The sequence below is a fragment of the Elephas maximus genome, chromosome 4, assembly GCF_024166365.1.
Source record: "Elephas maximus indicus isolate mEleMax1 chromosome 4, mEleMax1 primary haplotype, whole genome shotgun sequence".
Taxonomy (NCBI): domain Eukaryota; kingdom Metazoa; phylum Chordata; class Mammalia; order Proboscidea; family Elephantidae; genus Elephas; species Elephas maximus.
Window position 1 is genome coordinate 138,905,933 of NC_064822.1, and position 21,909 is coordinate 138,927,841.

General features: G+C 38.9%; 1 protein-coding gene across 6 annotated transcripts in view; it reads left to right on the plus strand.

The window, feature by feature from the left end:
• Positions 1 to 21,909, plus strand: part of ZDHHC17 (zinc finger DHHC-type palmitoyltransferase 17) — a 303,371-nt gene that overhangs the window by 17,969 nt on the left and 263,493 nt on the right. For all 6 annotated transcript variants that reach the window (XR_007517284.1, XR_007517286.1, XR_007517287.1 and 3 more), the window contains exons 2-3: positions 17,378 to 17,481; positions 19,247 to 19,369. Coding sequence is in view for 2 of the 6 variants with exons in the window: in XM_049883951.1 (XP_049739908.1) it covers positions 17,378 to 17,481; positions 19,247 to 19,369 (227 nt within the window). In the remaining 4 variants the exon portion in view is untranslated. The remainder of the gene's footprint in view (positions 1 to 17,377; positions 17,482 to 19,246; positions 19,370 to 21,909) is intronic.

The following is a 21,909-nucleotide window of genomic DNA, read 5'->3' on the forward strand; positions in this document are numbered from 1 at the left end:
GTGTTTTCAGTCACCTCCTGTGCATTGTGAAAGCTGGATGATGAATAAAGAAGACTGAAGAGGAATTGACACCTTTGAATTGTGTTGGAGAAGAATATTGAATATACCATGGACTGCCAAAAGAACAAATAAATCTGTCTTGGAAGAAGTACAACCAGAATGCTCCTTAGAAGCAAGGGTGGTGAGACTATGTCTCACATACTTTGGACATGTCAAGAGGGATCAGTCTCTGGAGAAGGATGTCCTGCTTGGTAGAGGGTCAGTGAAAGAGAGGAAGACCCTCAATGATATGGATTGACACAGTGGCTGTAACAATTGTGAGGATGATGCAGGACCGGGCAGTGTTTCGTTCTGTTATACATAGGGTTGCTGTGAGTTGGAGCCAATTTGATGGCACCTAACAACAACAAGCGTGTAGAAGTCTCTAGCCTGCTGCCTGACCTGCAAATTTGGGGCTTGTCAGTCCCTGCACCTGCGTGGAACCATGTGGAATTGACTCGATGGCAGCTGACAGCAACAATTAGAATTATCACATCAGCCCGTATAGTAACTCCCTTCTTTTCCTGTTGATTCAAAGGCAGGAGGAGTCCAAAGTGGCCGGGGGGTGTCTTAGCTTCCAATTCAGTGGAATCATTATTGTGTCTCCTGGTGGAAATATTTCTCCCCTTGGAACTAAGACCTCTAGACCAGCAGAGGGTAGGGTTGTGAAGACAGGAAACAAAAATTTTGCTTGTGGATCCCTAAAGGTAAAGTAGTAAATGATGCCACTCCCATTTCCACCCCTTGATTCTTGGATCCATGAATCCTAGCTGTTCAAGAAACAGCACGATGTATTGAATGGTGGTGTACAGCATATACAGCCTCCTGGAGAACAAAATATTAGCCCTGCAAACTGTTGCCACCTATCTGATGTTGTAATTGAGACTTCACAGTGTCATTTCATCTTTCTATCAAGCCAGCTGCTTCAGGATAATGGGGAACATGGTGAGACCGTGAAATTTGTGAGCCTGGGCCTATTGCTGCATTTCATTTGCTGTGAAGTGAGTTTTTTGATCAGAGGCAATGCTGTGTAGAATATCATGATAGTAGATAAGGCATTCTGTAAATCCACAGATGATAATTTTGGCAGAAGCATTGCTTTCAGGGAAGGCAAATACATATCCAGAGTAAGTGGCTATTTTGGTAAGAACAAAATGCTGCTCCTTCCATGGTGGAAGCAGTTAAATAGAATCAACCTACCACCAGGTAACTGGCAGATCACTCTGAAAGGCTGCTAACTGAAAGTTTGGAAGCTTAAATTCACCCAAGGCACGATCTATTTCAAAAAAATCAGCCCTTGAAAACTTTACGGGTTACAGTTCTACTCTGACACACCTGGAGTTGCCATAAGTAGAGGTCAACTCGATGGCAACTGGTTTTACTGGAACTGTATATTTAACTTTGAAAGAAATTGCCAGACTGTTCTTTAAGAGTGGGTGTAGCGTTTTATACCCTTACCAGCAACGTGTTAGAGTTCCAGTTGCTACCCATCCTCAACAATATTTAATATCATTGACACTTCCATAGTTTCTTTTACTTCTGTATTTTCTTAAGCATAGATGTTGAACTATAATTCAGTCTTTGTTGATGGCCCCAAAATCTTCCTCCTTCTAGGGTGTACAGGGGTCTCCTGCTGCATGGCTGTATATGAGCAGTTACATCTTTACCACATTTGGGATACCTCTTTGGACACATACCTACCCCTTTTCTTCCTGTAGAAGTCCCTGGGTGGCACAATTGGATAAGCACTCAACCAGCCAAAAAGTTGGTGGTTTAGACACACCCAGAGACGGGTGGCAAATAAGACCTGGCAGTTTGCTTCCAAAAGGTCACAGCTTTGAAAACCCTATGGAGCAATTTTCCTCTGCACACATGGGGTTGCCATGAATCAGAATTGACAATAACTTCTTCCTACCAGTAGGATCTGGTTTCTGATCTGGAATATTATCAATATTTATTAATACCTCATGTAACCAGAACTTCTTTACACATGAACTAGGAAAAAAAAATTGATGGACTTTATTTGCAGAATCATACTACCTCCCCCACCTCAAACACCTAATTTGCTTATTTTCATTATATAAACAATTATAATACACTTGGATATCTGTGTGTGTGTATCATTAGTATAGAGCAGTTTGATGTACAGGCAGTCCCTGAGTTACGAACGAGATCAGTTCCTAAGTGTGTCTTTAAGAATTTGTAGGTTAAGTTAGAACAGGCGCATACGGTTCTTCTTTAGCCTTACTTTAGTGCAAGAGGAACCCTGGTGGTGCAGTGGTTAAGAGCTTGGCTGCTAACCAAAAGGTTGGCATTTCGGATCCAACAGCAGCTTCTTGGAAACCCTTTGGGGCAGTTCCACTATGTCCTATAGGGTCGCTCGCATGGAATTGAAATCGACTCAGTGGCAACAGATTTGGTTTTTGATTACTTTCTTTAGTGCAAGAGAAGGCTTGAATCCTTTTTCAGTGATTTAAAAGCTGCACATGCAGCAAGCGAAGGTGATTGTGGTGAAGAATTCATTGCAAGCAGGGGTTGGTTCAATCATTTTAAAGTGAGGGCAAATTTGAGTTGTGAATAAGTCCTCTTTGGCAATCTGGGGACTGCCTGAATAGATTTAGATCTGGGCAGGCATGTCGATGGAAACAAAATGTGTGAACAGGCACCTGTTGGAGATGAGGCAAGAAAATGAAAAAGTGGGAACAATGACTCAAGAAAGAATGTACATTTAAGAGTTTTAGTGTGTTTTCGCAGAAATTTCTACATGCTGCTAGGGTCTCCAATGACATTGTATATGAAGTTCAGCGATTCATATTTTTAATCATGTCCCTTAATCATGGTGAAAATGTTAAATTGTGTTCATTACACTTTGCTTACCATGACAGAAGGGTAGGTGATGTATTTTAGGAAGGTAGCTATATAAAATGGTCAGAATGAATAATTTGATTGTTTGAAACTTAAGCTTCAGTAGTCCTTTTATTAAAATGAGCATGAGATTTGGCGTATGTCATATGCATCTTTGTAGACTAGTGCCGCTTAGAGAGGCTGATGCATAGTCCAGTCCAGTCCCTGTCTGAGGAGTTGGCTTTGGGAATGGTGCCTGTCTTGGGCTAACAGAAGGTCTGGGCACCGTGACCTCCAGGGCCCTTCTAGTCTCAGTCAGGCCATTAAGTCTGGTCTTTTTACGAGAATTGGAGGTCTGCATCCCACTGCTCTCATGCTCCCTCAGGGGTTCTCTGTCATGGCAGTCATCAGTTGTAGCCGGGCACCATCGAGTTCTTCTGGTCTCAGGCTGATGTAGTCTCTGGTTTATGTGGCCCTTTCTGTCTGTTGGGCTCACAGTTACCTTTTGTCTTTGGTGTTCTTCAGTTTCCTTTGTTCCAGGTGGGTTGAGACCAATTGATGCATCTTAGATGGCTACTTGATAGCGTTTAAGACCCCAAAGTGGGATGCAGAACATTTTCTTAACAGCTTTTATTGTGCCAATTGACTTAGAATGTCCCCTGAAACCATGATCTCCAAACCCTTCCCCCCGCCACGCTGGCCTTCGAAATGTTTGGTTTATTCAGGAAGCTTCTTTGCTTTTGGTTTAGTCCAGTTGTGCTGACCTCAACTATATTGTGTGCTGTCTTTCCCTTCACCTAAGATAGTTCTCATCTACTATCTAATTAGTGAAAACCCCTCACCCTCCCTTCCTCCCCATTCTCATAACCATCAAAGAATATTTTCTTCTCTGTTTAAACTATTTTTTGAGGTCTTGTAGTAGTGGTCTCATAAAGTATTTGTTCTTTTGCAACTGACTGATTTCACTCAGCATAATGCCTTCCAGATTCCTCCATGTTATGAAATGTTTCACGGATTCGTCATTGTTCTTTATCGATACATAATATTCCATTGTGTGAATATACCATAATTTATCCATTCATCCATTGATGGGCAACTTGGTTGCTTCCATCTTTTTGCTATTGTAAACAATGCTGCAGTGAACATGGGTGTGCCTGTATCTGTTCATGTAAAGGCTCTTATTTCTCTAGGATATATTCCAGGGAATAAGATTGCTGGATCGTATGGCAGTTCTATTTCTAGTTTTTTAAGGAAGCGCCAAATCGATTTCCAAAGCGGTTGTACCATTTTAAGTTCCCACCAGCAGTATATAAGTGTTCCAGTCTCTCTATAACCTCTCCAACATTTATTATTTTGTGTTTGTTGGAGTGAGATGGTATCTCATTGTAGTTTTGATTTGCATTTGCCACCTGAATGTCGTCTTTAGTGAGGTGCCTGTTCATATCTTTTGCCCATTTTTTAATTGGGTTATTTGTCTTTTTGCAGTTGAGTTTTTGCAGTATCATATAGATTTTAGAGATCAGGCGCTGATCAGAAACGTCATAGCTAAAAACTTTTTCCCAGCCTGTAGGTAATCTTTTTACCCTTTTGGTGAAGTGTTTGGATGAGCATAGGTGTTTGATTTTTAGCAGTTCCCAGTTATCTAGTTTCTCTTCTGCATTGTTAGTAATGTTTTGTATACTGTTATGCCATGTATTAGGGTTTGTAGTGTTGTCCCTATTTTTTCTTCCCTGAGCTTTATCGTTTTAGATTTTGTGTTTATGTCTTTGATCGATTTTGAGTTAGTTTTTGTGTATGGTGTGAGGTATAGGTCTTCTTTCATTTTTTTGCAGATGGATATCCAGTTCTGCCAACACCATTTGTTAAAAAAGACTGTCTTTTCCCCATTTAATGGACTTTGGGCCTTTGTCAAATATCAGCTGCTCATATGTGGATGGATTTATGTCTGGGTTCTGAATTCTGTTCCATTGGTCTATATATCTGTTATTTTATTTTTTGAGTAGCTTTATAAAGTCTCTAGATTGCTTAGATGTATTAAATATTTACTGTTCAAGCTTCCCTCTCTTGGGATGCTTACCTTCTCTTACTGTGTGTAGCCAACGTAAAGAGGGAAACATTTTATGGCATACAGTTCTGGCGTTATGGTGTACCAGATGACCTGAAATTTCCTATAGCAAATATCTAAGGATTCTGGATAAATTATAACAAACATTTTTTAAATGCTTAGCCAAGCTTGGTGGAAAAACACACATCTGCTCTCTCCTCAAAATTCCAAAACCTTCTCTCCATCCTCACTCTCAGCTAATGATCTTACTTCCTACTTCATTGAAAAAAGTGAAGGAGTAAGAAGAGAACTATCACAGGTCGCCACCACTGCATTTGCCTACCTGTCACCATTCATACCCACATGCTTTGCTTTCTCACCTTTTGTTTGGATAAGCAGCTCTCAAATGTTTTGATTAGGACCCCTTTAGGTTTTTAAAAATTATTGTAGACCCCAAAGAGTTTTTTTTCTAAATCAGTTTGCATTCTTTTTTTTTTTTTTAATTGTACTTTAGATGAAGGTTTACAGAACAAACTAGCTTCTCATTAAACAGTTAACACACTTATTGTTTTATGACATTGGTTAACAACCCCACAACTTGTCAACATTCTCCCTTCTCCGCCTTGGGTTCCCAATTACCAGCTTTCCTGTCTGCTCTGCCATCATCACAATCCTTGTTATGCCTGAGTCCATGGTTGCAGCCACTGTGTTATTCTGTCTTTTTGAGAGTCTTCCTCTTTTTCACTGACCCTCCACTTTACCAAGCATGATGTTCTTCTCCAGGGACTGATACTTCCTGATAACGTGTCCAAAGTATGTGAGACGTAGTCTCGCCATCCTTGCCTGTAAAGAGCATTCAGGTTGTACTTCTTCCTAGATGAATTTGTTCATTCTTTTGGCAGTCTATAGCATACTCAATATTTGCCAGCACCACAATTCAAAGGTATCAGTTCTTCTTTAGTCTTCCTAATTCATCATCCACCTCTTGCATGCACATGAGGCAATTGAAAACACCAAGACTTAGGTCAGGTACACCTTAGTCTTCAAGGTGACATCTTTGCTTTTCACTGCTTTAAAGAGGTCTTCTGCAGCAGATTTGTCCAGTGCTATGCATCTTTTGATTTCTTGACTGCTGCTTCCATGGGTGTTGATTGTGGATCCAAGTAAAATGAAGTCCTTGACAGCTTCAAACTTTTCCCCGTTTGTCAGGATGTTACTTATTTATTGGTCCAGTTGTGAGGATTTTTGTTTTCTTTATGTTGAGGCGTAATCCATACCGAAGGCTGTGGTCTTTCATCTTTATCAGTAAGTGCTTCAAGTCCTCTTCAAGTCCTCGTCACTTTCAGCAAGCAAGGTTGTGTCATCTGCGTATTGCAGGTTGTTAATGAGTCTTCCTCCGATCCTGATGCCGCATTCTTCATCATAAATTTCAGCTCCTTGGATTATTTACTCAGCATACAGACTGAATAAGTATGGTGAAAGGATACAACCCTGATGCACACCTTTCCTGATTTTAAACCATGCAGTATGCCCTTGTGCTGTTTGAACAGCTGCTTCTTGATCTGTGTAGCAACTGGAAGAGGTCCATATTTATGCCTATTCTCAAGAAAGTTGCAAACAAATGCAGAAATTATTGCACAGTTTCGTTACTATCACATGCAAGTAAATTTTTGCTGAAGATTATTCAAAGGCGGCTCTAGCAGTATATTGACAGAGAACAGCCAGAAATTCAAGCTGGATTCAGAAAAGGACAAGGAACCAGAGATATCATTGCTGATGTCAGATGGATCCTGGCTGAAAGCAGAGAATACCAGAAAGATGTTTATGTGTGGTTTATTGACTGTGCAAACGCATTAGACAGTGTGGATCATAATAAATTATAGATAACTTTGGGAAGAATGGGAATTCCAGAACACTGTATAGTGCTTATGAGGAACTTGTACATAAAATGTGGGTTATATGTGATGATACTTGTTGTTTTAGGTGATGTCAAGCCACTTCTGACTCATGGTGACTCTGTGTACAAGAGAATGAAACACTGCCTGGTCCTGTGCCATCCTCACAATCATTGCTATCCTTGAGCCCATTGTTACAGCCACCATGTCAGTCCATCTCCTTGAGGGTCTTCTGTTTTTTCGCTGACCTTCTACTTTGCCAAGCATGATGTCCTTCTCCAGGAATGGTCCTTCCTGGTAACATGACCAAAGTGTGTGAGATGGAGTCTTGCCATCCTCCCTTCTAAGGAGCGTTCTGGTTGTACTTCTTACAAGACAGATTTGTTTGTTCTCCTGAGAGTCTATGATATACTCAATATTCTTTGTAAACACCGTAATTAAAAGGTGTCAAGTCTTCTTTGGTCTTCCTTATTCATTGTCCAGCTTTCACATGCATATGAGGTGATTGAAAATACCATGGCTTAGGTCAGGTGTATTTTAGTCACCAAAGTGACAACTTCACTTTTGAACACTTAAAAGAAATCTTTTAGCAGATTTGCCCAATACAGTATGTCATTTGATTTTCGGACTGCTGCCTCCATGGGTGTTGACTGTGGATCCAAGTAAAAATGAAATCTCTGATGTTAGTCTTTTCTCCATTTATCATGATATTGCTTAGTGGTCCAGTTATAAGGATTTTTGTTTTCTTTATGTTGAGGTGCAGTCTGTAGTTAAGGCCGTAGCCTTTGATCTCCATCAGTGTCTCATATTGTCTTTGCTTTCAGCAAGCAAGGTCGTGTCATCTGCTTATCGCACACACGTTGTTAATGAGTCTTCCTCCAATCCTGATGCCAGATTCTCGTTCATATAGCCCACATTCTTGGATTATTTGCCCAGCATACAGATTGAACAAGTGTAGTGAAAGGATACAACCCTAATGCACACCTTTCCTGATTTAAAATCATGCAGTATCCCTTTGCTCTGTTGGAACGACTGCCTCTTGGTCTATGTACAGATTCTGCATGAGCACAATTAAGTGTTCTGGAATTCCCATTCTTGTCAATGTTATCCATAATTTGTTATGATCCACATAGTCAGATGCCTTTGCATCATCAATAAAACGCAGGCAAACATCTTTCTGATATTCTTTGCATTCAGCCAAGATCCATCTGACATCAGCAGTAATATCCCTCATTCTACCTCTTCTGCATCTAGCTTGAATTTCTGGAAGTTCCCTGTCCATGTAATGCTGCAACCATTATTGAATTATCTTCAGCAAAATTTTAATTACATGTGATAATAATGATGTCGTTGAATAATTTCCACATTCTGTTGGATCACCTTTCTTTGGAATAGGCACAAATTTGGATCTCTTCCAGCTGGTTGACTACGTAGCTGTCTTCCAGACATCTTGGCATAGACAAGTAAGCACCTCCAGTGCTGCATCCCTTTTTTCTCCCCTTTTTGTTGTGCTTTAAGTGATAGCTTACAGTTCAAGTTAGTTTCTCATACAAAAATTTATACACATATTGTTATGTGACCCTAGTAGCTCTCCCGATAATGTGACAGCACACTTTTTCTTCCCACTCCAGATTTCTCATGTCCATTCAGCCAGCTCCCATCTCCTTTTGCTTTCTCATTTCACCTCTGGACAGGAGCTGCCTTTTTTGTCTCATGTATCTACTTGAGCTAAGAAGCACTCTGTTCACGAGTATCATTTTATTTCCTATAGCCTAGTCTAATCTTTGTCTAAAGAGTTGGCTTCGGGCATAGTTCCAGTTCTGAGCCAACAGAGAGTACGGGGGCCATTTATTCTGCAGTCCCTCCGGTCTCAGTCAGACCATTAAGTCTGGTCTTTTTACTAGAATTTGAGTTCTGCACCCCACTTTTCTCTTGCTCCGTCAGGGACTCTATTGTGTTCCCTGTCAGGGTGGTCATTGGTAGTAGCTGGGCACCATCTAGTTCTTCTGGTCTCAGGCTGATGGAATCTCTGGTTTATGTGGCCCTTTCTTTCCCTTGGGCTAATATTTGCCTTGTGTGTTTGGTATTCTTCATTCTCCCTTGCTCTAGGTGGGTTGGGGCCAATTGCTATATCTTAGATGGCTGCATGCTAGCTTTTAAGACCCCAGATGCTACTCACCAAAGTAGGATGCAGAACATTTTCTTAATAAACTTTGTTATGCCAATTGACCTAGATGTCTCCTGAAACCATGGCCTCGGGAACCCCAGCCCTGCTACTGAATCCTTCAAAGTGTTGGTTGTATTCAGGATGCATCCCTTTTTTGAAACATGTCAATTGGTATTCTATCAATTACTGGAGCCCTGTTTTTCACCAGTACCTCCAGTGCAGCTTGAACTTCTTCCTTCAATACCATCAATTCTTGATCACATGCTACCTCCTGAAATGGTTGAGCATCGACCAATTCATTTTGGTATAGTGACTCTGTGTATTCCTTTCATCTGCTTTTGATGCTTCCTGTGTCATTCAATATTTTGCCCATGGAATTGTTCAACACTGCAACTCAAGGCTTAAATTTTTTCTTCAGTTCTTTCAGCTTGAGAAAGGCCAACTGTGTACTTCCCTTTTGGTTTTCTAACTTCAAGTCTTTGTACATTTCATTATAATATTTTACTTTGTCTTCTCAAGCTGTCCTTTGAAATCTTCTGTTCAGCTCTTTTACTTCATCATTTCTTGCATGTGCTTCAGGTACTCTATGTTCAAGAACAAGTTTCAGATTCTCTTCTGGCATCCATTTTGGTCTTTTCTTTCTTGTCTTTTTGATGACCTTTTGCTTTCTTCATGTATGACATCCTTGATGCCTTCCCACAACTTGTCTGGTCTTTGGTCATTAGTGTTCATTGCATCAAATCTGTTCTTGAGATGGTCTTCAGATTTAGGTGGGATATAGTCAAGGTCGTATTTTGGCTCTCGTGGACTTGTTTTAATTTTCCTTAGCTTCACCTTGAACTTGCATATGAGCAATTGATGGTCTGTTCCACGGTGGGCCTCCCTCCTGTTTCTGACAGATGGTATTGAGCTTTTCCGTCATCTCTTTCCACAGAAGTAGTTGATTTGATTCCTGTGTTTTCCATCAGGTGAGGTCCACGTTTATAGTCGCTGTTTGTGTTGTTGAAAAAGGTGTTTTCAATGAATAAGTGATTGGTCTTGCAAAATTCTTACCATGTGATCTCCGGTGTGGTTTCTGTCACCAAGGCCATGTTTTCCAACTACCCATCTTTCTTCGTTACCGACTTCTGCATTCCAATCACCAGTAATTATCAATGCATCTTGATTGCATGTTTGATCAATTTCAGACTGCAAAAGTTGGTAAAAACTTCAGCTTCTTCATCTTTGGCCTTAGTGGTTGGTGTGTAAATTTGAATAATAGTCATATTAACTGGTCTTCCTTGTAGGTGTGTGGATATTATCCTGTCACTGGCGGGGTTGTATTTCAGGATACATCTTGAGATGTTCTTTTGATAGTGAGTGTAACGTCATCTCTCTTCAATTTGTCATTCCCAGTGTAGTAGACCGCATGATTGTCTGATTCAAAATGGCCAGCACTAGTCCATTTCAGCTCACTAATGCCTAGGATATCAATGTTGATGTGTTCCATTTTATTTTTGATGACTTCCAATTTTCCTGGATTCATACTTTGTACATTCCATGTTCTCATTATTAATGGATGTTTATAGCTTTTTCTTCTCGAGTCGTGCCACATCAGCACGTGAAGGTCCCGAAAAGCTTGACTCCATCCACGTCATTAAGGTCGACTCTACTCTGAGAGGCAGCTCTTCCCCAGTCGTATTTTGAGTGCCTTCCAACCTCAGGGGCTTATCTTCCAACACTATAGCAGACAATGTTCCGTTGCTATTTATAAGGCTTTTACTGGCCAGTTTTTTCAGAAGGAGACTGCCAGGTTCTTCTTTCTAGTCTGTCTTAGTCTGGAAGCTCTGCTGAAGTCTGTCCACCAAGGGTGACCCTGCCAGTATTTGGAATACCGGTGGCATAGCTTCCAGTGTCACAGCAACACACAAGCCACTGCAGTACGACAAACCGGCAGATGCATGGTGGACTGATATTTAGCATATTAGAAATTAAAATAGGGAATTTATTTAAAATAATACTTCATGTATTAATATAGATAATGTATTTTTAATGAAAATAAATATATCTTCCAAAACAAAACAAATTTTCGTGAGCTGAGTGACTTATTTTACATTTTTGCAACTTTTTTTTATTGTCTGGCTTCACAGAAGATAGTTGGTTATGTCTTGTGCTTCAGTCTGTTGTGATATCACATGTCACGTAGCCTTTGGAAAACTCCACTTAACTCGTGAGAGAATTAGAGTATAAAAAGCAAATTCGAAAAACCAAAACCAGTTGCCTTCAAGTGAATTTTGACTCATGGCAATCCATGTGTTTCAGGGTAGAACTGCATTCCATAGGGTTTTTGTGATCTTTCAGAAGTAAATCTTAGCATTATTATGACAATAATTTTAACCGTCTGGATACCTTGAAAGGTTCTGGGGGTGGTCCCAGGAGTCACTGAAACAAACTTTGGTTACTGCTTTAAGTAAATTTTTTGTCCTTGGTAAAACCGGTACTTCTAGTGTCTACTAATTTATATCCCCCCTTGTTTAGGACATCTCTCCAGAGGTTCTCTATTCTTGCTCCTAAATCATCAGTTTTGGGGTCTTTACTGGATCATTTCTATCAGCTGTTATTTCTCCTAAAACAAAATAAACCAAAAATCATATTTTTTTCTTGATCATATGACATATTTCTTCCTTATTCATATTTCTTTGGTTAAAGAAAAAAGCTGAATCATTAGGACACACTTAATTTCAAGGGGCCAAGGAAGCACAATATCAGATAACTTGAAATTTTCTATTGCGTATATCCAGGAATTCAGGATGAATTATAACAAATATGCCGAGGAAGAGAACTGGAAACAAGGAGCGGCTTGTGGATTCGAACTGCCAGCCTTTTGGTTAGCAGCCAAGCTCTTAACTACTGCACCACCAGGGCTCTCTTTGATTAATAGCACTAATGACTACCCAGCCCCCTAAAAAACCTATTGCTGTCGAGTAGATTCCAACTCACAGAGACCCTGTAGGACAGAGTAGAGCTGCTCCATAGGGTTTCCAAGGCTGTAAATCTTTGCCGAAGCAGACTGTTACATGTTTCTCCCATGGAGCGGCTGGTGGATTGGAACCGCTGACCTTTCAATTAGCTGAGTGCATCAACCATTTTGTCACCAGGGCTTCTCAATGATTACAGCAGTATTTAAATATAAAAATCAAGGCCAAAAAACCCCAAAGAGATCAGTGCGTGTAACTATAAAGAGTATAATCTGTGAAATATATTGAAAATATAAACAACTCTAAAAATGGAATGTAAGTCTTAAGTAGAAAAATGGAATATAATGGCCAAAGGATAAGAACTGGAAGTTTTCAAAAAGATGAAATAGAACAGGAAAATATATTTAAAGTTAAATATACAAGAATTATTTATTATATTTAAATTAGGGGAGAATACCCAGTGCCAGTGAGTTTATATGGTTAATCATGTACTACTGGTGGTCTTATAAATAGAATCCTTTTGCAAGACAATTGGTATTGTATCAAACCCAAAACCAAACCCGTTGCCATCGAGTCGATTCCGACTCATAATGACCCTATAGGACAGAGTAGAACTGCCCCATAGAGTTTCCAAGGAGCGCCTGGTGGATTCGAACTGCTGACCTTTTGGTTAGCAGCTGTAACACTTAACCACTACGCCACCAGGGTTTCCGGTATTGTATCAAGAACCATTAAAGTGTTCATGACTTTCAATTTAAGAATTTCTGTCCAGGAAATTTACCCCAGTTAAAAAGAAGAAATAGTAAGGATTAATGGAAGTATTTTTTTAGTAGTGAGGAAAAATCCATTCATTTATGTTTTCATTTTATTTAAGGGTGCCAGTGTTATGCCAAGCTCTGTGCTAAGAACTTGTTTTAGACAAATTGTTGAGATAGGGTTACTGACCTGTCAGCTTATAGTCAAATTGTGAAGACAATTAGCTGTGTGGTGTTAATGGGAAGATAATAGAAGAGGAATGCTTAATAAATAACATCTGAGTTTAGTTAGGAACTGTAATTTCCATTGAGTGGTTATGTTTGAGTACATTTTAGTATACGATTGTATCAAATATTTTTATAGACAGTACTAGGAGCCCTGGTGGCACAATGGTTAAGTGCTCGTCTGCTTACTTTAAGGCTGGTGGTTTGAATCCACCAGCCACTCTGTGGGAGAAAAAACCTGGCCATCTGTTACCCTAATGATTTCAGCCTAGGAAACCTATGGGGCAGTTCTACTCTGTCCTATGGGCTGCTATGAGTCAGAATCAACTCGACAGCATAACAAAGACAGTACTTATCCTAATGGCATAAGGAAACGAAGGGAAGACTATAAAATGTATGAACATTTTGATTAAAGACTGCATAAAATTACATAAACCTTTGGGCAAATAAAGAATGTATAGCAGTGTTGAAAGAAATTTGCAAAATAAGGTTAAAAATAACACACTTTCTCCCAAAAGCATGTAACCCTAGTCTAATCATGAGAAAAACATCAGACAAATTTCAATTGATGGACATTCCAAGAAATACCTCACCAATTCTCAAAACTGTCAAGGTCATCAAAAGCAAGAAAAGTCTCAGAAACCATCACAGCCAAGAGGAGCCTAGGGAAAAATGACAACTAAATGTAATTTGGTGTACTGTGTCAGATCCTGGAACATAAGAAGCTGGGCAAAAATGAAGGAAATCTGAATGAAGTATGGACTTCAGTTAATAATAATGTATTAGCATTGGTTCATTAATTGTGACAAGTGTACCATACTAATATTAGTTGTTCATAATAGGGGAGATGGAGTTGGGATGTGGGGAATTTTGGAACTTTTTTACTTACTATGTTTGCAATTTTTTGTGAATCTAAAACCACTTTCAGACCTAAGCTTATTTTAAAAAAGTATGAACGGAGAAATATATACATATAGGTATTTGCCTAAATGTTTATAAAATGTCTGTGGAAAGAGAAAAGTATGCCAAATTTATATATACAGTTACAAAATCCATGTATGCACAGAGTAAGGCTATAAGGAAGTGAAGTAAAAACGACTTGTTTAAAGAAGCTAGAGTTTGATGAACATTTTTCTAGTCTAAAAATTTCTTTTAGTGTCATTATGCCAAACTCCTTGTTGGAAGTAAGCAAGGTTAATTTGATAGTTTGGGTTGAGATGGTGCTGCAGCATATGAAAACCCATGTGTCAAGTTGGACTCTATTAGAACCAGCAGTCATCCGCTGTCAGCCAGGGATTGGGACCATAGCAGAATACATGTTTTGTAAGGTACCTACCTGTTGCTTACTGACAAAATTGATGTAAAATTTTTCTATTACATATCCCTAATTAACCAAGCCATTTTTGTCCAGTCTTCCCTTAAAGGCAGCACATCAAATGGATTAGGGAATAAGTCTGTCTTGAGTGTAGTGCCATCTGCTGTCCCTGTTAATTACATTTTTAAAATTTTTATTTATTTATTGTGCTTTAAGTGAAAGTTTACAGATCAAGTCAGTCTCTCATACAAAAACATAAGCACACCTTGCTGTGTTCTCCTAGCCACTCACCCCCTAATAAGACAGCACACTCCTCCTCTCCACCTTGTATTCCTTGTGTCCATTCAACCAGGTCCTGTCTTCTCTGCCTTCTCATCTTGCCTTCAGACAAGAGCTGCCCACATAATCTCATGTGTCTACTTGAGCCAAGAAGCTCATTCCTCACCAGTGTCATTTTCTGTCCTATAGTCCAGTCCAATCCCTGTCTAAAGAGCTGCCTTCGGGAATGGTTCCAGTCTTGGGCTAAGAGAGGGTCCGGGGACCGTGACCTTCGGGGTCCTTCCAGTCTCCGTCAGACCATTAAGTCTTGTCTTTTTACGAGAGCTTGAGGTCTGCATCCCACTGTTTTCCTGCTCCATCAGGGATTCTCTGTTGTGTTCCCTGTTGGGGCAGTCATAGGTGGTAGCTGGGCACCATGTAGTTCTTCTGGCCTCAGGCTGATGTAGTATCTGGTTTATGTGGCCCTTTCTGTCTCTTGGCCTTGTATTTACCTTATATCTTTGGTGTTCTCCGTTCTCCTTTGCTCCAGGTGGGTTGAGAGGAATTGATGCGTCTTAGATGGCCACTTGCTAGCAAATTAATTACATTTTTAAGGAAAATTTATAATTTGGTAGTTTTTCTTGCCATTATTCTCTTGGTTATATATGTTTTATGCTTATACTTTCTTTTCATTATATGTAACCACTAAAATTAAAAAAAAAAAAAAAAATCCGTGTGGAATTCCTAGAATTCACTTCATCACTACTTCAAATTTTCCTTCTTTTCCTGCCAGAATCTTTAGCCAGCTTGTATGGCTTGTGACAAAATGCCTTTATTTTGCAAACTTTTCTTGGGGTGAGTTGTGTTTTAAATAGCTCCTTATGTGTGCCCTTTTGTTTTTCTTTTTTTGTGTTAAGAACGTCCCACATTTGATTCCTAGATAGTAGCTAGAACTTAGTGATCATTTATCAAGATCTTTTTGTCTTACCTATGTTCTTCTTATCAGCAACCCTTTATAGTGCTCTCATTCCATCATATAAATTTAATGGAATTAAATTTGAGCAGCTTAAAATTGTATAACAAGTATATTCAGGTTTTGATTTCAGAGTCAGACTTGTGAGATTGATACCTGATAGATACTTACATAGCGCAAGTCATAAGCACACGGTTAAACCCTTCTGGCTTTCTAGGCCCTTATATAAGCCAGAAAAAAACAAACCAACCAAACCCATTGCTGTCAAGTCGATTCTGCCTCATAGCGACCCTATAGGATGGGATAGAACTGTCCCGTAGGGTTTCAAGAAGTGGCTGGCAAATTCGAACTGCCAGCTTTTTGGTTAGCAGCCCAGCTCTTAACCACTGCACCACCAGGGCTCCTATGTAAGCCTGCTCCTTGTCAATTTCAAGGCATTGCCCTCCCACCAGGACCATGAACTGACCAATCCCTTTGGTAGACTATAATCAATTTGCATAGTAATCGGCCAGTTCCTGCAAGGCCACTTAATATTATTGGATGGTTTTACACGTTCTGTTTGCACAGTAGACTTTTGGGGTATGCTCCAAAAGCAGACAAATAACAGGAGTCTTGTAGGTAACGTGCTCTAGAATGTTATTGGTTTCTTTCCCTCTTTTTTTTTTTTTCTTAATGTAAACTAAAGATGTAATAGTTCTAAATTTTAAAAAGTTAACTAGTTTGCACACAGACACTTGGTAAATAGTTCATTGGCTATATAATTCCACCAGGGCGTGTGAATAAACATATATTACAGTATTCTAATCCAGCGTCTGAACTTGTCGAACTTATAGAGGAGATGAGAATCAAGATCAGCAGAAAGCAGATTCCTATGAAGTGGAGGTCAGACACACCTCCACCCTTCAACTTTTTCACCATTTTTGATACCAGCCGTTCGATCCACAGCACTCTCTAATTTTCTGCAGGGTTCGATAATTCGTTGCAGTGACCACACACAACTCAGAGACCATACTCACGATTTTGTGGTTTATTAGGGAAGTAACAGGCTGCAACTCAGGATCAGGATCAACTTGGAAGTAACAGGATACAACTTAGGAGACAGGATATAGTTCTTTAATTAGGACAGCTTCCAACCAAGCCAGCTCTCAGCTTCTTGATTGTGCCCACAGGCAGGCGACCTTTCTTCTCAGCCGAGCCCTCCACCGGACCTTCTCTCAGCCTCTGCCCTGCTCAGGCAGGTGTTACAGCTCTTTCGCTCCCCTAACAAGTGCTGGGAGGCATCCTACTTTGCCGACAAATCTCCTGCCCGAAGATGCTTAGCAAGCCCACTGTAGCTGTCTGCCAGTCCTGTGCTTCTTGCTGTTCGTACTGCTGCTGCCATTTCTCTGCTGCTGGCTTCTGCTTTTCTCTCCATCTTGAGTGTCCTCCAGTGTTATAGCTCCCTCTCTTCTGTGTCAAGGAGGTTCTCAGCTCAGGGACCTTGGATCTAAGGTCATGCTTTGCTCTAGACTGTTTCTTGATGATAGTGAGATTCCCTTCAACCTCTGTGGGATTGGCCCTTACGTAAGCCTACTCCTTGTCAGTTTGAAGTCATGGTCCTGCCACCAGGACCATGAACTGACCAGTCCCCTTGTGATAGACCGCATCATGTAATTTGCAAGATGAATTTCATTTACTAGTTTGTCACTAATTTATACTGTTATAACTTTTCTATTCGAAGAGTATGTACACACAGTAGAGCTATTGGAACATCATTTTTCTCTAAAGAGTACAAACTTGAGAATAAGATAAAACTTATTTCAGTAATGAGCATTCTTCAAGCAGCAGTTGAAGCACTACTGTAAAATATTTATTTTCTGCACTTCTTTTCTCAGTTCTTACCTCTCTGATTTTTCTCTTTAACAGGAAATTAAACCCCAAAGCCATTATAACCATGGATATGGTGAACCTCTTGGACGGAAAACTCATATTGATGATTACAGCACATGGGACATAGTCAAGGCTACACAGTAAGGTTTTTGTTATACTTGTGTTTTCTTCTTAGAGATCCGTATTTATTTTAAGTGAAATACGAATAAATCTTAATGGGAAAAAAGTTAATATAGCAATTAGTTAAATTAATTTCTTTTCCATAAATTAACATGTCTCTCCATTTTCTTTTGGTACTTGGTAATATTTCTAGAAGTTGGTTATTATGCCCCAAGAGTACTGAGATTGGTTATGAAGAATTGAAAACACTGTTGATATTAAAGCACTTTTAAGTCGAAAACATAGTGTACATCCAATATTCCAGATGAGAAATAAAATGTAGTTTTATTTCGACTCATCTGTCAGCTTGTTGTATTGTCGTGGTTTATGGGTTGCTGTACTGCTGGAAGCTATGCTACCAGTATTTCAAATGACAGCAGGGTTACCCATGGTGGACAGGTTTCAGTGGAGCTTACAGACTAAGACTGGTAAGGACCTGGCGATCTACTTCTGGAAAAATTGGCCAGTGAAACCCAAAAATTGGCCAGTGCAGCGAAACATTGTCTGTTACAGTGCTGGAAGATGAGCCCTACAGGTTGGAAGGCACTATGACTGGGAAGAGCTGCCTCTTCAAAGAAGAGTCGACCTTAATGTGCGTAGAGTATAGCCTTAGGGACCATCATTTGCTTCAGAAGTTCCTTGAATGCCTTGGAATTGTATGTAAAATTTTGTGTTTAGGAACATTTTTCTGGGAAGAGAGTCCATGACTTTCACTGCATTCTCAAAGGGGCCTATGACCTGTGACTTCATTATCTAGTGCTGCTGTAACAGAAAGTGGGTGGCTTTAATGAACAGAATTTATTTTCTCATAGTTTGGCAGGCTGGAAGTCCAGATTCAAGCACCAGCTCAGGGTGAGGCCCTCTGTATTCTCTGGGAGAAAATCCTTATCTCAGCAGTGTTTCGTTCTGTAGTACATAGGGTTGCTGAGTCAGAACCGACTCAAGGGTATCTAACAACTAACAACAAAGTTGATGCTTGTTGAAACTCAGGGATGGATGCTCAGTGTTGACTATATTATTCCCTCTGTTTTTGTTTATGCTTGAAAATTTCCATAATAAAAAGTAAAAAAAAAAAACAAAACATGCTACCCTGGAACAATGACCAAAAGCAGAAAGGGAGGATCAGGCTTTCTACAGGTGCTTTTCTCTTTATTTTTGAACACCTTTCCTATTGTCACAGTAGATGCTCTCTTATGTCTCATTGGCTTGAACTGCATCATAAGACTCTTTGTTTACCCCGCTTGCCACCCCCACACATCATTTTATGTTTGCCTTCGGGAATATCAAGCTAAATTTGCAAATGAAGGCTCCTTGGGCTTACCAAAGCATCCTTCTTAAAGTGTTTTAAAATCATGTATATACTTTGTTCCTGATTTTTTTGTATTTAGTATTTTTTAATTTAGTTGTATTTATTTTTATAAACTGTCTCAAGTGTTTTGTGGAATGAGATATGTGGTGATATAAATAAATAAGAACAAGCATCCAATAGAAGCTTTAGTTCTCATATTCTTTTTTCTTCCACCTTAAGAGATAAATTGCATTCTTACGAAAGAGATGTTTTAGAACTGTAAAATTAGTAAAAGCTTCTGGTGTGTTGCTATTTTACACATAACATTTTATGTTGAGAAATCCATTCTAATTTCCAGGTATCAAAATGGATCATTATTTTCTTCTGAAAATGTTACTTTCATCTTTAAATTTCTCGTTAAATGCTAATGTCAGCGTTATATTTTCTTGTCTTTCAAGATACGGAATATATGAACGCTGCCGAGAATTGGTGGAAGCAGGTTATGATGTTCGGCAACCAGACAAAGAAAATGTTACACTCCTCCACTGGGCTGCCATCAATAACAGGATAGACTTAGTCAAGTATGTGTTTTCTGTATTTTTAAGTGATTAATAATAATTGTTTAATTTTTTTTATAAAATTATTAGAACTAATTATTTATAAAATTAATTCCTAAAAGTCATGTCTTTTAAAAAGTAGATTCTATATACTTTTTTCCTGGAAAAAAATCGTCTTTAGCAAACATTGAATGCTTACTGTGTGCCAGGTACTGTGCTGAGTGCTTTTCCATGTGTATTTATTTTACTGTTAATTCTTGAAAGGATCGTATGTGAACAATAACAATTACTACAATTTTATTAATTGGGAAACTGAAGCAGAAAGAGATTAATGCTACTCAGTGACTCGCAGCCAGAACTAAAGTCAGGCTTTCAACTTAGGTAGTTTGATTTGGAGTTTACAATCTGAACATAGACTCCATGGGTAAAAGTAACAAAAGAAAAGAGAGGAGTTGAGAAGATAATAAAACTTAAAAAACCAAACTTGTCACTGTCGAGCTGATTGCGACTTGTAGAGACCTCAGGGGTTACAGAGAAGAACTGCTCCATAGGGTTTTCTTGACTGTAAATCTTTACAGTAGCAGATTACCAGGCCTTTTTTCTGCAGCACCACTGAGTGGGTTTGAACCACCAACCTTTCAGTTAGTAGCCGAGAGCAATCCATTTATGCCACCCAGTGACCTAGAAAAGATAATAATAATCTGATTTAACTATTCATGTGAGTATAGGTGATGTATTCTTTACCTAATAAGTGTAAAATGATTTTTATCCTTCATCATTAACCTAGTTGTTTAGTATTAATAAGAGATAATTAGATAAGCAAAAATCAGAAGGATAGGAAGTCTTTCTTAGTAAATCTTGTTTAGTAGCCTGTGATACTTTGGACATAAGATCTTTAGATAACAACAAATCTAAAATGGACTCCTTGCAGGTGTGTACTTTATGTATAGCACAGAGTCTAGAGGCAAATAGGATATTAATGCCAGGTAAGAGAACTTGCCCTTAGATTCTTGTAAAAAGAAAGATTAAAACAAGTAATAACTAAAGCATTGAACTCCATGAATCATTGTCTTCTAGAGGGTGTATTTCTGTATTCTTTGTTCTCTCTTTTTTTTTCCTTCATATTTCTCACTGTCCCTCTGCCTTCTGTGGTTCCTTCTGCCCTCAGTGTGGGTCTCCTGATGTCTTATTATGTTTTTGTTTATCAGGAAATGTTTTTATTTCATCTCTGTGAAGGAAATTTTCACATGGTGTGGACATTTAGGTTGGCAGGTTTTGTTTGTTTTTGTTTTTTACCCATTGAAAATTTTCTGATGTTCTCTGGCTTCTGTTACTCATCAGAAATCAGTCTAAGTATCAATCTTTTGAAAAAAATTTTTTTCCCCCTCCCTGTTAAGATTTTTCTCTTTGTTTTTGGTTTTCAGCAGTTTCACTATCATGTTTCCAGGTGTGGATTTCTTATTTACCCTGATTGAGATTGCAAGGAATTCTTTAATCTGTGGATTGATGTTTTCTTCAGTTCTGGAAAAATCTCAACCATTATTTCTTCAAGTATTGCATCTACTCCATTCTTTTTTTTTGCTCTCCTTTTGGGATGGCTGTTAAATGTTAGACCTTTTCATTGTATACTCTTCATTGTATACTGTGTGTCTCTTACTGTCTGTTCTGCATGTCCTTTTGTCTCTGCTTCATTCTGGAAACTTCTTCAAGCCTATCTTCCAGTTCTTCTCTATTTATGTGTAATCTACTGTAAAATCCATCGGTTGTGTTCCTGATTTTTTCATTCTGAAATTTTTATTTCTTATTATAAGTCTGTATTACTTAAATCATTAATCGCTGACATTTTCAATCTTATATACTTGAATATAGTAAATATAGTAAGTATAGTTATTTTGTAATCTGTGTCTGCGAGTTTTACCGTCTGGAATTTCTGTGGGTGTGTTTCTGTTATATTGTCTTCTTGTATGCCTTTTTATCTTTGGATATGTGCTAGCTATAGTTCTTGAAGAATTATTTGTAGAATAATATTAGGACTAAGAGGATTTCTATTTATTTTTGCCAGACCCATCTTAATTTCAAGGCTTTAGATTTTCTAGATCACTCGGGTGGCTGAAGACTGTGCTAGAACCAGGCTTACTTCTGGTTCTTCTTTAATCCTATAGTGAAGCTTTTTGGTATCCAAGCCCTTAGTTTGGTTTTGCCCACTTGGCTCACCTCTTGGTCAGTTTTTCTGCATCAGCAAATTGTCTCTAGGGCAGATGGTAACCAAGTGTTTTTCTGACTTCTCTGGGTTTTACCCTTCTCTTGAATCTGGCTGAGTAAATGTTCTTAATCTTAGGCTCTGCTTTTTTTAAGGAAAAAAAAATTTTTAAATGTTTTACTAAGCTTTTTTAGTTGTCTTCAGTGGAAGGGTTGGCCTAAATTATCTAGCCTTCCATTGCCTCGTTTTTTTTTTTTTTAATTAATATTATTTTAATCAAAATAGTACATGAAAAATCAAATAGTATTTAAAGGCTTATAATCAGAAACAGCAGTCCCTCCCCATTCTTGGGACCTGTACCCCA